The sequence below is a fragment of the Mercenaria mercenaria genome, chromosome 10 (assembly GCF_021730395.1).
Source record: "Mercenaria mercenaria strain notata chromosome 10, MADL_Memer_1, whole genome shotgun sequence".
Classification (NCBI taxonomy): Eukaryota; Metazoa; Mollusca; class Bivalvia; order Venerida; family Veneridae; genus Mercenaria; species Mercenaria mercenaria.
This window is the reverse complement of record NC_069370.1, coordinates 45,424,639-45,442,276: the sequence shown is the minus strand read 5'-3', so window position 1 is coordinate 45,442,276 and position 17,638 is coordinate 45,424,639. Positions and strand designations below refer to the sequence as shown.

The window sequence follows — 17,638 nt, the reverse complement described above, 5'->3', positions numbered from 1 at the left end:
ATTCAAATCACTACTTACGAAATATTTTCTTAAATAAAATGTACAAGCAGATCACTTCGAAATACAGTATACGAATGTGCACATCCGGTATGAGCCGTTCATTGCAGGTAATGAAATACACAGCCTAGCAACGGCTATTTAAGCGACCTGCTGTTGTAATAGTTATTAGAATATTGGAAATTTACTTTTAAAAGTTACTTTTAATGCACCCGAGCAAAACAACATGGTACAAGCATACTGTTCTCTTATTCGTTCGTTTCCCGTTGATAAATATAATGTGTTTTCTTTCAGATAAAAAACCTCACCGTGCAGGCCAAAAGGACCCGTAAGTAACATAGTCAGATGAAAAACAATGTGATACGGACAAACATATTGATAAGTTTAAAATATCGCTTGGACAGTTCTTTAAAATAATTTGTCCCCGTGGCCAGTTGGTTAAAGTCACTGACATCAAACCACTTTTTCCTCAGTGACGTGGGTTCAAAACCTCGCTTGGGGTTTAGAATTCTTACTTGACGAAATTATCCGGGTCGGTGCTTCTAACCAGGTACCGATGACATAATGCCCAGAGGGGCACCTGGGGTCTTCATCCGCTATCAAAAGCAGGAATAGTCCTAATTGACATGAATTGTGTCAATGCGACTCTTAATCCAGCAAAAACATAAGAATTAAATGAGCCGCACCATGAGAAAACCAACACAGTGCTTTTGCGACCAGCATCCGCGCCGTTTGGTCAGGATCCATACTGTTCGCTTTCAACGCCTATTGCAACTAGAGAAACCTTAAGCGAACAGCATGGATCCTATGGATCCGGATGCGCAGGCTGGTCTGGATCCTTGCTGGACGCAAACGCACTATGTTGAATTTTCTCATAGCGCGGCTCAAATTATTGCTCGCATGATTTTCCATTAGAATATTCATTAATGCAAACTGAATTTAAGATGGCTTTTAGAGAATACTCCTTTCGGTGGTATCAACACGGTTTGTGTACAATTGGAAAGTTTTACTCTTTAACGGTCTGGCAATTAATTAACATTTTTAAACACAAGGTACATTTATATATTGTAACCAATTGCAAAAATAAACAACAAAATGTTTTGAAAGGTATATATACATTGTTTCAGAGAACCTGAAGTAAGTTATAAAAAAGTAGAACGTCAAGACTGCTCCACTCAAGAGACTGATGATTTAACCGCATGAACTTACAACTGAACACGTTCTTGGGCATGCACAAGTACATTTTACATGTACACTGACTTGAAAAGGCTTTTCACAGAGAACATGTGACAGATAAAGAAGCACACTGCCAGTACTTTTGAAGAGTATTGATTTATAAAAGAGTGTACAAAAACTTGTAATAGCATTACTTTTAACCAATTTTTTACTAAGAGTTCGTCATGAGTTTTGGGGTTAAAAGTGCAATGAAGATTGCATTGGTGGAATTCAGGTTACGTTATGTAATGACGGCACTACATGGTTAATTATGTCATTAAGTATATCGCTTGTATGATCTTAAAACTCAATCAATGGTTGCTTATTTAGGACAATTTATTATATCGCGTTGGCGTGCACTGTGATGCTGGTGTAAATCGCGTGCGCGAATCCAATAGCTCAAGCAATTGCGACGTTTCCGATAACAATATAGTGAAAGAAATGCTTTGTTTCTATGGTAACTTACCATGCTTGAATATTAATCATACCTAAAGACGGTCATTAAAGCACAGTATTGGCCCGTTACAAACGAAAATACATGATATCATTAAACAAGATACATCATAATTAATCAGACAGAAACAACTACAAGTCATTTATTTTTTCAATGTCGTGATACATTTTTATTTAACTTGTTTTTTCGAAAGTATTGTAAACTTAAGGAGGTAGGTTACCTTGATATCTGTAAGTGCGCATGTCCAACCGGAAGCTAACGTGACGATTTACGACGACGTTTACGACAAACTAAATGTGTTTGTATATCCATTCTTATGGAAATAAAGCTTGAACCTGCCTCCGATCTGATGTTTAATGGTTTAATAATGCAGAAATAATGAATGAATTGCCGCAGAAACGCTTCAAAACATTGTTACCCTAAAATGACGTCATTGACGTCATGAACTTACGTGTCAGTTACCGCGCAAAATTAATAGCTTTTATTTTGAAAGTACGTTATTCTGTGCTTTTTCTTTATCTGAACTGTTTTTAAACAGCCATTATTTGCTAAAATACTTTTTATTAGTCTTTTGCTCTGAAAAATGATCAATATTTTGCTTCTTTTATGTAATTATATTGAAATGTTATGCGGAATGTAAGAAAATGGATGATGGTAACTGATGTGATTGGGAATATAGTTGGCTGAAAGGTAACTTATTACGGTCATTTACAAATAAAAATTGGGCAGTTTGATTTGTTAAACCTATTTCCCAGTTTCCGTTGATAATTTGTTTCTTAAATACTAAAACTAAGCTCTAAAATTGTTCAAATTTCAGTATAAAATTGTGGTGTCTTGAATTAAATTGATGTTACCATGGAAACGAAGCCCGTGACCTATATGTCTAATTGTAAAATTCAAAACCGTTGACACTGGTCTATTTAAGGAACACAGCTTCGGCTTTTTATTTTCATTTCAACAATATCCATGAGAATAATAGCAGCATGCAGAACGATTTTTCATTATAAATGTCAGACGACGGGCACTGCTGTAAGTATTTTAAGCTGTGAAATTTGTTAAATTAACTGCAATTCATACGAAAATATTACTAACGTTAGAAATAAGATGTTTTAAAGCTACATTAACAGGAAAGATAATTTTATATAATATTTTTGTTATAAGAAATTACGATAAAAAGTAACATATAAGCTATTTTAAACATCTCTGTTGCCATGGTTACTCTAAACTTTAAGAAAAACATAGTACCATGTAAAGTTCTTGGTATTTCGCTAATCATATTACCCAAATATTCCATGTTGGTCAATAACAGAATGGCACTGAAGCCGTCGAAAAACCCGTTTTCATACGTAATTGTTGAAAAATGAGAGAAAATGCGTTACCATGGAAACACGAGCCCCGCGACATATACATTTTAAGCTTTTATTAGAAAGCTAATGCGCATACTAGTAAAACTATTAATTATGCAGATTTCTACGGATAACAATGAAACCAAAATCTACTGAAAAGTGTTAAATATCCGTATTTTCCTTCTTCTTTCTATATAAAATACCTTAAGAGGATCATGTACTTCAAACCTTGATAAAAATTGTACTTGAAGGGACAGAGATAAACGGAACTGAGATTGTAGCAGTTAAAACATTAAATTACACGAAATACAAAAAATCACTGCGGTTCAACTAATTTGAATTTACCCAGGTAACAAGGTAACCTACCTCCTTAACTCACCTATCAGGAAACTGAGATACTTGTTTACACTGCATTGTTTGTAAATTCATAGAAAATTCTATCAACTGAAGAACTGTCATACTCTGCAAAACTGAACAAAATCCTCAGAAAGATATAAGAAGTTCATGGTTATCTAATAGATTATATATATGTAAATAATTAAACATCTTTCTTCTTTCAATGTCTAGAATAAAGTCTGAGTTTTAAATATGTAAAATAGTCCATGATTTTGTATTGTTTGGATTAGATGTTTTTGATATGCTTTTTATATTTTATTTGTTTGGTGTTGGTGGTGGTAGAGTCACAGTCATATTGCAGCATTTAATGGTAGAGGAAGTACCCAGGTGCACCTCCAGGCATTGTTTCAGGCATCGGCAGGCACCAGGGTATAACATTCCGTAAGCCACCTGGACGGTTTACACAATGGGTTAGTGTAATTATATAATGTGTAAAGTTTAGCCTGATGAGAAATACGAAAGACTGTTGTAGACATAGATTGGAGTATTTCTGACAAAATGTTAAGAAATGGTGATTAATATTAATGCATTTAGGGCTAGAATCGGACTGTTTGCCCTTGCTTGCAGAACACGTCAAAAAACTATTAAATATGGAAAATATAAACCATTTACAACTGGCAGTGATATTCATCTCCGGAGTTTCGCTTGCTGTATTGTGGTGTTAGGTGTTTTGGGTTTTTGGTGCGGAGTGTTACATGGTTTTAGTTTTATCAAAGGCTATCTTGTCACACATGAGAACTCTGCAGCTACAGTACTTTGTGAGACGGTGTCTATGTCATTCACACATATTACTAGGGTATTGATAACAAACAAGAGTCCTCGATGTTCAGTTGAAATGCATGGTGGGCAGTATATGACATACTCAGAACGGTTAATTTCATTATCAGCGGATGTAGAGATGATTCCTGGGCCTGCAGAAAATGAAAATACACAGAAAGTCTTGAACGCTATTTTTTAAACTAAGGATGAAATCCGAGGTGTTAAAGATGAAATTAAAGGATGAAAGTTTGAATTATTCTCTTTGAAATATGAAATGTGTTCTATTCGAACAAAGGTTGAAGCAGTTGAAGGTAATCAGTCGCAGTTGGAAGAGAGAATGAGAAACATTGAGGAGAGGAATGATATCCTGCAATACGGACAAGATGTATTAGGTAATGATATTTCGGCATTATCATTAAATGAAGAAAAAGGTGAAGATAAGTTAAGTCATAAAGAAAAACAGCTGATGATAATAAAGTCTGATAAATTGAAATCTACTTTGAGAATCTTTGGTCTAGAAGAGAAAGAAAATGAAGATAAACCACTGATGTCTGTAATTGAGGAGGAAATCCTGAGTGTGACTGAGGAAAGTAACGATAATGTTTCTCATGAGGATATATATTTCTTCTAAAAGAGTGGGCGAAGGATAGGAGTAACGCCTAGAATTAAGTTTACAAATAGTGATGATAAAATTAAGTTATTTAAATTCCGAGGTGTTCTAAGGCAGCAATATAATTATACTTTTATACAGCGCCAGCAACTTAAAGAGTTTAAAAGGAGAGGTTTAATAGGTTATTTCAAAAACGGGAAGCTATGTACCTACAGGCCTACATCGGAGGAGTAAATATAATGGTGAATCAAGAGTCTTTAAACAAGCACGCCGAAATGCTAACGCTAATAATGTCAGGGATAGGTACGAAACAGAGGATATGGAGTTAGTGTCCAATGATGATGACAATGACAGTTTAGATGGTAAATAGGTCGATGGGCAACGCCCAGCACAATTGAGGAATATCATTAAATTGTTGACATGGAATATAGAAGGTTTCACGTCAAAATTGATAAACTATGATATAAATTATATTTTGAAATCTTATGATATATTTGCTTTGCAGGAAACTTGGGAGTTAGATTCTAGGCTGACAGTCAAAAAAGCTGAGTTTCCAGCCTATACATTATTTTGTTGCAACGCTATAAAATCTGTTGCTGGGGCGAATTATTGGTGGTGTTTCAGTATTTGTTAAAAACCCTTTACTGTTATTTGTAAAGCATGTGTATAAGGATTTAAGTTTTGGTGTCATATTATTGTCAGAAAAGTCACTGTTTTCACTAAGTAGATGTACTTATATGTATATATATGTTCCTCCAGAAAACTCACCATTTTATAATTATGTAAAAGTGTCTGGCTTACAACAGCTTGAAGAGTATATTAAGAAGTTCTCATTTTTTTATAAAGAATTTATGTTAAATGGAGATTTTAATGCTAGGACTGCGAATGTTCTTGATTTTCACTGTATTTGATAAAAAATCTCCCAGAAATGAATGAATATATATGGATATTTTTGACACTGATATCTGTATTTCAAGATTATTTTAAGATACAACGATTAACAAATATGGCTAAGAATTAATTGAATTTTGCAAAGTGTACGCATGTTATATTGGCGCAGAAAATGGAAGTAGTTTACGTTTATAAACCAAAATGGGTGTAGTACAATTGACTACTTTATTGTTTCGAAAGCCATATTTAGGAATATAGAAAAATTTCAGATTTTGTCGAATGTCGAAAGTTGTCATTTTCCATTGGAAATTTGCCTTTTGTTCGATCAAGAATACACTGACTGATAGTTAAGGAACGGATAAGATACAATATTATTATTCCTTAGATAAAAATAATTGTGATGAGTATTTACACTGTTTAGCTGAGAATGCATGAAACGGTTGTTTTGATAAAGTTGACAGTTTATTAACCGACAATGACTCTGATATAAATATTATTGTTGAGGGCTTACATACAGCAATTACTCAAAGTAGTGAACAATTTTGTAAAATAAAGAAAGTTACTTTTAAGAAGAAACATAGAGCTGCGTTCAATAAACGCTTGATGCCCCCGGTGGCATCCTTGTCGATACAAAGCAACCAAAGTCCAAAATAAGGTCTAGGTCAAACTGAGGTCAGGTGATGTTTGAAGATGAGGAATGGTCACAGGTTACATCTGTGTTAGCATCAATTCATTCTTTTAAGCGGTATTGATGCTAGACGAAACGGTCCCATTTGGTTAACCAAGAGATGGCCCATATCAAGCACCCTAAGTCCAAAATGAGGTCAAGGTCAAGGTCAAACTGAGGTCAGGTAAAGTCTGAAGATAAGGAATGGTCACAGGTTACATCTGCATTAGTATCAAGTCATTCTAGTAAGGGGTATTGATGCTAGACGAAACGGTCCCATTTGGTTAACCAAGTGATGGCCCATATAAAGCAACCTAAGGTCAAAATGAGGTCAAGGTCAATTTCAAACTGAGGTCAGGTGATGTTTGAAGATGAGGAATGGTCACAGGTTACATCTGCATTAGTATCAAGTCATTCTAGTAAGGGGTATTGATGCTAGACGAAACGGTCCCATTTGGTTAACCTCGTACGGTCGGACGAACGAACGAACGAACGGACGGACAGGACAATCACTATATGCCTCCCGCATCAGTTGATGCCGGGGGCATAAAATAAACCCTGGTTTGACAGAGATTGCAAAATAGCTTAATTGGATACCAGGAGAATGTTAAAACATTTTCGTGCTAATCGAAGTGAGAATAGCCTAAATAATTATCTCCTAAGTAAGCAAAAATATCAGGCTCTGTGTAAATGGAAACGCGTTGAGTATAGTAAGAGATTTTTAGGTAAACTAGAAGCTTTGGTTAACGATGCCAAAGTATTTTGGCGCGAGTTAAATCGATTGAAAGTAATTTTAAATCTGAACCGAATACATCACTACTTGATTAGTATGAACATGTTAGTAAACTATTTTCATCTGATGGTACTGAGTTACAAGGTAATGCAGCAGAAGTTGATAATTCATTGTCAGATAATTTTGATGATATTGAAAGGCTGGTCTTTAACTCATGTATTACTGATGAAGAGATTAAAGAAGGTATAAAAGCCTTGAGGTTACACAAGGCGACAGGGCGTATTCTTATTCCACAACATTTAGTTTATGGTGTCAGTGTTTTATTACCATAGACTGTTCTCTAGAGGTGATTTTCCGGATTTAAGGGCAAAGTCTATTATTGTCCCTATACATAAAAAAGGGAGTGTCTGTGATCCAGATAATTTTAGGGGGGATAGCATTAATAGATGTACTAAGTAAAGTGTTTATATCAATTGTAACCAAACGTGTAACATTTTATGTCGAAGCTTATAACAAACTATAAGAGGCTCAGGCCGGTTTTAGATGCGGATACTCGACAGTGGATAATGCTTGTGTCCTTTACTCATTTGTTAGCAGGTCTTTTGTATGAAAGGTAGAACAGTTTATTTGGCCTTTATAATTATGTAATTATTCGGCCACTTTTTAAACATAAAGTTGGTTGTATTTTCAACATTTTCTTGGAAATAAATCAATGCTACAGCCAAAATTGTTTTTTACAAACTGCAGTCAATTTTCTATAGCATACCTCGTGGGAAATATTTGCGAACAGAGAATAAAAAACGCCTGTCATTTTATTCTTGTATGTTCATTATACTCTGACATTGGAGAGAAATATTTGCCGGAAAAGTTTTTTAGGTTACCAACTTTAGAAAAAATTACAGTTTAATGTCAAATAATGATGCAAATATCATTCGAAGTTTAGCTATGTATTTGACTTACTCTCTGCACAAAAGGGATGAATTTATGTCAATGTTTTAAAATAACATGCTGTATGTCTAATATTACTCATTGGTCTTTAGATAGCACTAATCGAAATATGTATTACGGATGTTATATTATTAGGTTATTTAACAGTGTTCTGTACAATACGGAGATATATTTGGACGAGTACCCAGCTGAGAAAACCATATTGGACGAGCCGCTAGGCGAGTTCAATATGGTTTTCTCAGCTGGGTACGAGTCCAAATATATCTCGTATTATACAGGACAATGTTAAATAACATTTTTATTCTATATCTATTTTATATAACTATAATAATAGTTTACATTAAAAATGTTTCACTGAATATTGTATTCCTGCCTTTTCTAGTTTTTCCCAGCTTGGTATGAAGGCAAATATATGTTATACAAAACAATGTTAGACCTTAAATAACCTTTTTATTCTATATTTATTTCACTTCATACGTAATATACGTAATTCATTGAAAGTTGTTTTTTCTGCGTATCATCATTAAAAATAGTATATGGTGCAACCTCCCTACAACAGCCATTTGGCGATTTGGGTGGTAATAATACTTGGCTGAGATATCATGCCCACAAACATTGTCAACAAGTTTGGTAAAGATCGGATGAAAACTGTTCGACTTAAAAGAGCGGACAAGGCTAAATTCCCCGTTTACACGGCCGAGATGTAATGCCCACAATCATTGTCAGCAAGTTTGGTGAAGATCCGAAGAAAACTGAATTATAGAGCAGACATGTTTTGGATGCTGACCGCCCGTCCGCTGCCCTTCATAATCTCCTCCATTTTGTTTCTTAACCGTTAAATAAAAACTGCTGAGGTAGCTATTCAGACAGTCAGGGCTGATATCAATTTCTAGGTTTCGTCCTGAACTGCTTCTTTTAGCGACTTTTCAAATATTCCAACATCCGATGATCCTTTTTACTGTATTTTTAAGTTTTTGAGTATTAACGAACGTTTTAATATCTAAATCAGATAGCATTGTTATCCCTTAAATCGTTTTTGTGTGTTGTAAAATTAAATCCAGATTTCAAGACGCATAATCAAACTCTGTACATAGAGCACCTACTTCATCCGATTTACATCCGGAACATTTTCACGCGTTTCGGGCTAGTATGTTTAACATAGGACTGTTGAATCGTCCAAATACAGAAAATACAGGATTTTTTTGTACGCTCGTGCGTCCAAATACAGAAAATACAGGATTTTTGTACGCACGTGCATCCAAATACCGTAATATATTGTACGGTCACGTGTTGCAAATGAACGTTTGCGATTGGATAGATAAAATAGGTATAGAATAAATATATGCATTGGACTTAACTGTGTAAATACATGTCAATATATTTAATGTGTAACCCTTACTTTACATATTGTATTATAATGTTTTCTTTGTATTGCAATGTATTTGTGTTTGGGCCGGAGGCCTTATTGCGCAGTGACCTTTAAAACTTCGAAACTTGTTTTGATTGATTTTGTATTTTCATAAATAAACTTTCCCCCATTAATGATCAATATTTGGTTGATGTTATCATCAATCTGTTTCCTGCATACAGATCAAGTATTAACTATGTTACCGGATATTACTGAAACTACATCTACAACATGATTTAACATAACAATAAACTATTTATATTTTTCTAGTTTTAAATAATTAAACCCTTTAATACGTATCTACTTTATTTACATTTTAAGGATTATGTATTTATTAAAGATTATCAAAGTATAGTTTATTAGCACCTCCTCTGTTTATCTAGTATTAAAAGCAATTCATTACACAAACTGCGCTGGCCATTAAGGATTCTAAGATTCATGTCACTGGTGTCAACCAAATTTGCTATGATTTCCGATTTCATGGTGATTATTAGCTTGGCATATTTCGGCCCAACACAGATCGTATTTGTCCAGTCGTTAGAGTCAGAGATAAAAGATATTAATATAATTTCTTTTAGAAATTGCTATTTGAGAGAATTTTATGGCAAAGATATTTTATTTTAAAGGACACTAACGACAAAAGCCAAGTCTAACCTTTGAACGGATAATTGTGTTACCGTGTTTTAGCGTGTGTGTTTGCTTATTACGATGTCAATTTTATATAATCTGTAAAAACAAGTGTTTTTAGCTCACCTGTCACGTAGTGACAGGATGAGCTTTTGTTAGTGTATGATCATGAATCGGTGCTTTCAGTATACACAAAATTAAACACTGTGTTATCTTACGACGGATAAACAGACTTACCTACAATTGAAAGGCTGGCATTTCTATTAACAGAGGCAACGCTACCAGTAATGTTACTTTTATAGGTCAGCTCACATCTGTAGTCTCTGGTGTCACTATATGTCAGCTTCTCTTTATTCATATCTAATGTTAAGTAAGTGCGTATTGGTGTATTTTTATCCAAAACACCACCAGCAACAAAGCCTTTATCATTTACAATGTCATCATCTAAAACTGGAACTTCGGTTAAACCTGCTTCTATTTCTGCGAGGGTTTCCCATGTGTAGTTAGATCTTGGGTCGGTTTCTCGTCGTATTTGAATGTTGTATATCACAGATGCATCTATTTCGGTAACATTACATTTCATTTTCAACGTTCCTGTAGTTCCTAATTTTACTTGTACCTCTGACAAAGTAAATGCTAATCCTGCAACTGGAAAATAAGAAGATTTACTTTTTTAAAGACTGGAGATAATATAATCATGGTGATACATATGATATCTTTGTTTTGCGCTGACAAATCCCTTATTTACATGTTCAATTGCTATTTAGTTTCATATAAATAATTTTACGTAACGCATTATAAAAATAACAAAATCCATGCATACAGGCTTAAATCAAGAGATATTATCATTTTTGTGATAAGTTTTCATCAATACTGTTACTGACAGTTTTTGTGCAATTTGATAAACCTTGGGTAGATTGTATATTACACGTGATATAGTAACTCAATGAATGTGTGTATCTAAATATGAAAATCAAACGATTTCCCAAACAAGATATTTGAAGAAAGTTTAAAATTTCTTATTACATGTTTCTCATTTGACGTTGTGAAATTAGTTTCGAGAAAATGCTGGGTCTAACAGCTGTGTCTCTATGTATAATGTACGGTACAATAATTTAATATTAGGTTATTTTAAATTTTGTAACAAAATATTAAAAAAAGAAATGATAATTACCAAACTTTGTTCCAGTTATTAAGCATGAAACGACAAACAGACATGGAAAAACCATTCTTCTCTGTTTCGCTTCCGCTCTTTAAGTATGTAAGTATAAATAAAGTGTTATAATGATTGTACTATTTATTTGAACTGTCAAAACATGTTTCTGGCTTTTATGTTAATCTTATATAGGTTTGAACAGAATATAATGAAAGCCGGGAACATGTTTTGACAGTACAATATCACCTTAGATAAAATTGCACTATCATGTGTGATACTTGACATTTGTCATAGATCGGAAAAGTAATGCCTACAAAAGTCAAATACTTTATTTCAATTTAAAAACTTGCAAAATATAATATCAAGTTAAAAAAAGTAAATAACTTTTTTCACTTTTAAGTTTCGTTTTAAACACCATAACTGTTCATTTTATTCTCTTGTTATTATATATTCAAATTACAAATAAAACTGATTAAGGTTAACGTTCTTCATGTTTTGTATTAATATCAATATCCATACAAGTCATTTATTGATTTAGGGGTTCAAACGTCAAGTCAGGAAGACTAGATGGGAGCTTGATATGATAAATGTATATAAATATTATGTTTAATTTGAGAATATGGATCATTCGAGAACTGTCCTGTGCATTTCAAGATAAATTCTAGAATAGCCCTATAAAATTAATCAAATATATTATTATGTTGTGATGTAAAGGTTTTAATGTATTTTTAAAAAATGTCTATTAAAATCTCTTCGGTAATCACGAATTCTGTCATTAATCTATTTCAAAACTTTAAAAGGTACGATTTAAACATCCCTTGCACGATTTGAGATTTGTCATGTAGGAATTTTTAAATGCACAGAACAATTCTAAAACACTCCATATTCCTATACTGTCCAGAATATACATATGCTACAACGCTGCACTTCAAAATGCAACTGAATATTAATCAAAATATGCATGCACATATCTATGTCAAATGCACTGTATTCAAAACATAAATACAAATAACTTTATATATGACAAGCTGTTTTCATGTATCAATGCTTTTCTTTCAATTAAACATCCTATTTGTCGCCAAACGGTCTGCACACAGATTTTCTCTCCTCATAGTTACGCGCTATGTGTTCCCTCATATCAGTCATCCTTGGAGACTTGTGGCCACAAATATCACAGGATAATTGCTTTTTGCGTTCTCTTGCCTTATGCTTCAAGCCTGTTGAACTGATGACCTTCTTCCCAAAAGTTAAGCAGACTTAGTATCTAGTGTCTCCATGTACGGTGCTCTTATGAATTAAATATATCGATATTTAAAATATGTATGTATGATCGTACCTGTATGCAAAAAACCATAGCTTCAAATTTCACCTTAGATCTTTTTTCATGCGAAATAGCACAACAGCACCATTTGTATATAAGATGTTATATAAATATTGACGTGCTAAGAACACATTATTGGAGCTGTCTTCCAATTGATTCTTCGTACCCTGAAAATAAGTTTGTGTACGGCTTGAAACATAAAATTACGTGCAAACAGATGACGAAAGTGTTGTGGGAAAGGTTGTGAAAACCAATACAAACCCATATCTTGTATATGTTCTCGGCAAACAACTATAGAACGCTGTACTTATAATTATGTAGGGGCCGCCAAAAATCGACAGACAGAAAAAGTAGGGTTATGTGCTTGGTTGTCAGACTGATTTGAAAAAAATGGACATCACACAAACTTTCACAATGAGAGTCTACGGGAAAATATAATTTTCGCATTTTTTTTTTACAGTTGTTTCCAAAATCATAAACACAATGATAAATAAACATTTGTTCGGTATTTTAGTCAAATAAAACGTACAGGTCCGTGTGTTGTTTCCTATATATTTGCCAATAAATGAAGAGTTCTGCATATTTGAAGACGATTTTAAAACAGTATTTTAAATTGCGTAACATGTCAAAAGTTTTATATCATGTATTATTTTTATAAAAAGAAAGCGTTGCCGTTCTAATGAGTGTATCCCTTGGTTGCCGTTAATACATAAAATGATTTTCTAGTCCATATACCAGACTTTATTGTACGATATTCGGATAAATTACGTTTACCTACTACCCTCGGTTTCATCAAACGTGCAGTATTACCTTAATTGTTATACTTTCTGATCATAAGGGATCATCGATTCCAAGCCTAAGATTTTAAAATTAAATACTGTTGAAGCAGTTGCTGTAGCATCTGAGCAGTGTTGCGTTTTTCGTAATTGCTCATTAACAGACACGGTCAAGGCGAGTGTTTGTTTTCATCTTACTGCTTTCGAATTATCCTAATTATCCAGTTTCTATAGAAATTGATACGTTTGGCTTTGGTAGTGACCTGGTGTTGTTTGCTGAGAAGTGCGACTCATCACACGACAATATAAGAAACGGCCTGCCGTACTAGCAGGCTTGCCGTCTTAGCATATTTTGCATTTTCCACAGTTTTCCGTTAATTCAGCCACATTATTTCCAACTTAGGTCTGCAACAGAACTGCAATTTAGTCCCTGTGAATCAGATATACGCACTACACCACCAGTGTCCACCATAATCAGTTTTTCTGTCAAAAGGGGCATTTGCTTGACCATGCTAGATATTTTAAAGAAAACAGTTTTCTCATTTTCATGCCAAAAAATGGCACACCTTTCTATAAAAACATTTATTTGTGTATGAAGTATTCACTTTTAATCTTTGACTCTGCTATACATCTGGCCATATTTGATAAAAAGGAACGTACGTTGCTTTGAAGTTTCAAATGGACGAAATTATTGTCAATTTAGCTTGCCTTGTTACCGAAACAAATACGTCAAAATCACGTGATATGGGCACACTGAATATGCAGGTTGCTGAAAAGGCATATAAACATTTTATAATGGTTTGAAAATCATTACATTTGAACATTAATACGTTTTTTTCTATCTACTTGGTATCAATCTATGATCTTTCCACCAATACTCACATAATTTATGATGGGTCTGTTAGCAGGCTTTAGGCGAGTCTAATTCTCTCGCAAGGTAATCATTAGGATCCGTTCTATGCAAACCAAGATAATCTTAAAAGTAATAGACTTTTATAAAAACATTGTTAGGGCATTGTTGAAGGTCTACCAATACAAAATAAATAACATATTTTACTTTGACTTTTTGGAAAGTGCTGAAAGGTCACTGAAGAAGGAAGATGAGTATGATTTACTACAGTGAGGATGAAACAAGGAGTGAACTCTTTAATTTGCAATTCATCTGAATCTTTAATTTGCAATTCAACTGAAGACTCAAAAGTAGGGATATTGCATTTCAAGATACATAAATTAGTATCAAAAAGAAAGAAAGACCCCCACCCAGTGCTTCCTTTGTTTTCCCTTTTGCGTAACTTCTATCAATGAAGACATTTCCCGTGTTTTTTAGCTACATTAATCACCATCTACTGTGAACTCACATTTTAATACTTCATTAATAAATACTGCACGGGACTTAACGGAGATTTTACAAACATCTATGAAAGGTGACTGGTCGCTTTAAAATCTGAATATGAAAACAAGTATATTAATTTTAATATAATTATGAACTTACGTGAGGAAATGGATACATGGTCTTAACATAACATAATCTAAATAGACGGAAAACTTCTGAATCATTTTAGATCAACCGAATTAAAGCATTATCTTTCTGAAGTGTCAACAATGGTGATTTTTCAATTTAAGAATTGCTAGTCATATAAGAATTAAATTTTGTTTGAGAAAGATGTTTAGATGCCATAATTATGAAAAGGAAGGACACAGGGAATTCCCTTATTTTGAAAACAATTTATTATGGCACGATATGACAGGTTATTTGGTTCTCAACATTATAAAGTGTTTTAAATCCGTTCCCACGAAGTCTAAGTTTTTTTTTTGCTATATCAACACTATGTGACTTTTGAACCCACATAATGCTTAAGGCTTGATATGCTTTTGGTGTTTACATCATGCAATATGCACGTGACATAATGTACCATTTATTTAATACGAAAACTAGAGCTGCTTTTGAGAAAAGTACATGTCTCCCACAACTGCCTACTCATCTAGATTGACATTTCTTCTCCATTATGTATCTGTGTCAACCATGTACCAAGACCTGTATCACTGGCATCAGTATTTTTTTGTAATTCAAGGGCCATAATTCCGAAGTGCCTTGGCCAATTTGGCTAGTTATCAAACTTGGTCAAGGATTTATTGTCAAAAACATTTTGTTCAAATTTGGCGAAGGTCGGATAAGAACTGTTCGATTAAGAGTGCGGACAAGATTTATGAAAAAAACACACATACGCCCGCACACGTGCACGCACACACGCACACATACAGACACACACACACAAACAGGAGTAAATCAATATGTCTCCCACGATTAAATTCATTGGTTCTCTTTTCTTACCTATAGTTTTGTAGACTTTACATAATATGATATCAGTTTGTCGAATTAAACATCTCATTATATAACATGGAGAAATCTGTTAAGTTATGTTTTATTATATACCTACGAATTTTTCTGTCTGAAATATAGACTACATTTCACTAATGAATAAAACTCCCTGCATTCAATTCTCATCGAATATGAAAAAAAAATTAAATGGTGGGTCTACATTTTTATTTTCTTTCAAAGTGGGCACCGTTTCAAGTGAAAGTTTTCATCAGTATTCGTTTAACATTATAGTCTATTTTCAATTTGGCTGATTAAACAATAGAAATATTTTTAGATATATGTTATATATATATATGTTTTACCAGAACGAAACGCGCCCGGCCGAAATAGAAAATCCACTCGAGCCGAATACAACATTGCATATTAAAGTACCGTTATAATGAGCCTTTTATATTTCATACACGAGCATGAATTAATAAATTAGTATACAGCGTTAACGGATCTTTTCTAAGCTGTTTTTTGTACCATATCGTGTTTTTGAAAATTAATTAGTGTCAAATTGTGTTGTTGTATAGCAATATTCTCATGGTAGGTAATTTTTAAAAAAAATAATGTTTAGCAAATAATGTTTAGAAAGTAAAAATAAAATTATAATTGATACGGTTATCTCATAGAACTATATTTACAAAGTTCACGTTATATTTCATTTGCAGGAATATTTACTACGGATCAGTGATATTAGTACTTAAGATATGTATTGCAGTTGTGGCAGCAAATTTTGATTAAGAACGTTGGTAAAATATCTTTGCAAAAATTCACAAAACTAGACCTGACAAGTCGTATTTCAACACGGTTCGTCTGCTTGTTAGTTATATAATTCGTCTATAAGACAAGAGTTAGCCGCCGCCATGACCATTTCCGATTTCAAAATATAACATATCACTTATCCGGTAAAAGAATTACGAGATATGGTTCTAGGTATGTCTGTGTTCTGGCATTCAGATAGGTGTAACATTTCAGGATTGGTTTGATTTTGGAAATGACTTTGAATAGAATTGCATTAAACTTTATATATCAACTAAACCGAATATTGTGAGGGGAAAAGAACAGGGACAGACATGTACATAAATACATCATTTGTTTTAAATGAATTTATGAAAAAGGAGTCCATCATCAATACAATAAAAAGTCATTTCGATATGCCCGGTCCCGCCAAGTTCCAAGAAGAATTGTTACACAGCTTTTGGTTGGTATGCATGTAACTTGCTGAGTTCAAGCATGTTCCTGTTACAGTCTTGGCTAACAGCCAAACTAAAAGTGACCTTGAAATGGAGAGTGATAGCAATATCACGTGGGTTTACATCTGAAACCACAAATGAAATCTATCTTCATTTTGTTTTTGATAAATTGTTGAAGATAATCATGTCTCACTTATAAATTAGTATGCGTGCGCGTTTCCATACTTCACATCTATCAAGTCATTTTATCTTTTTTAAGCCGTATGACGCACTCTGAATTTTGCGCATGAATAAAAATTATTTTGAAATGTGAAAAATAAAAAAACAATTTGCCAATGTTTGTACATATTGCTCTTTAGCATAAATGTTGCTACATTAAATTTTTAAACTTTACCTTTACCGCAGTCAGGTCATCTACAAGTTAATTTTATTCATAACCGTTCTCAGTGTATCTTTCAAAGCCCTAAATTACATATCAGCGTGTTCTGTATAGACAGTGGAACTAAAATACCAACTTCAAGTAGGCACTACCTATTTTAGATATATGTATAGTTAACTGCATCAAAGTGTACAGTCTGAAAAAAATACCATTTCCTGAAAAAGAGTTAATTGATCTAAAAATGATCCTTGGTAAAATATTTTTTAAAAAATGGAAACAACTCTGCTTTGACTTCATTGTAGGTTTAGGTGACTATTTACCTAGTACCTCATGAAACCATGCATTTTTTTTACCTGTAGGCACGAAAAAAGCATGTATAATTACTACAGTCTGAAAA

The 17,638-nt window shown here is 33.5% G+C and overlaps 2 protein-coding genes across 5 annotated transcripts in view; both read left to right on the top strand.

Annotated features, from left to right (window-relative positions):
• Positions 1-10,201, top strand: part of LOC123560758 (uncharacterized) — a 73,726-nt gene extending 63,525 nt beyond the window's left edge. The window contains exons 6-7 of the mRNA XM_053552952.1: positions 292-325; positions 1,125-10,201. Of these exons, the coding sequence (XP_053408927.1) occupies positions 292-325; positions 1,125-1,200 (110 nt within the window). The 3' untranslated portion in view covers positions 1,201-10,201. The remainder of the gene's footprint in view (positions 1-291; positions 326-1,124) is intronic.
• Positions 1-17,638, top strand: part of LOC123561737 (uncharacterized) — a 348,910-nt gene that overhangs the window by 73,527 nt on the left and 257,745 nt on the right. The gene's annotated exons all lie outside the window — the stretch shown is intronic.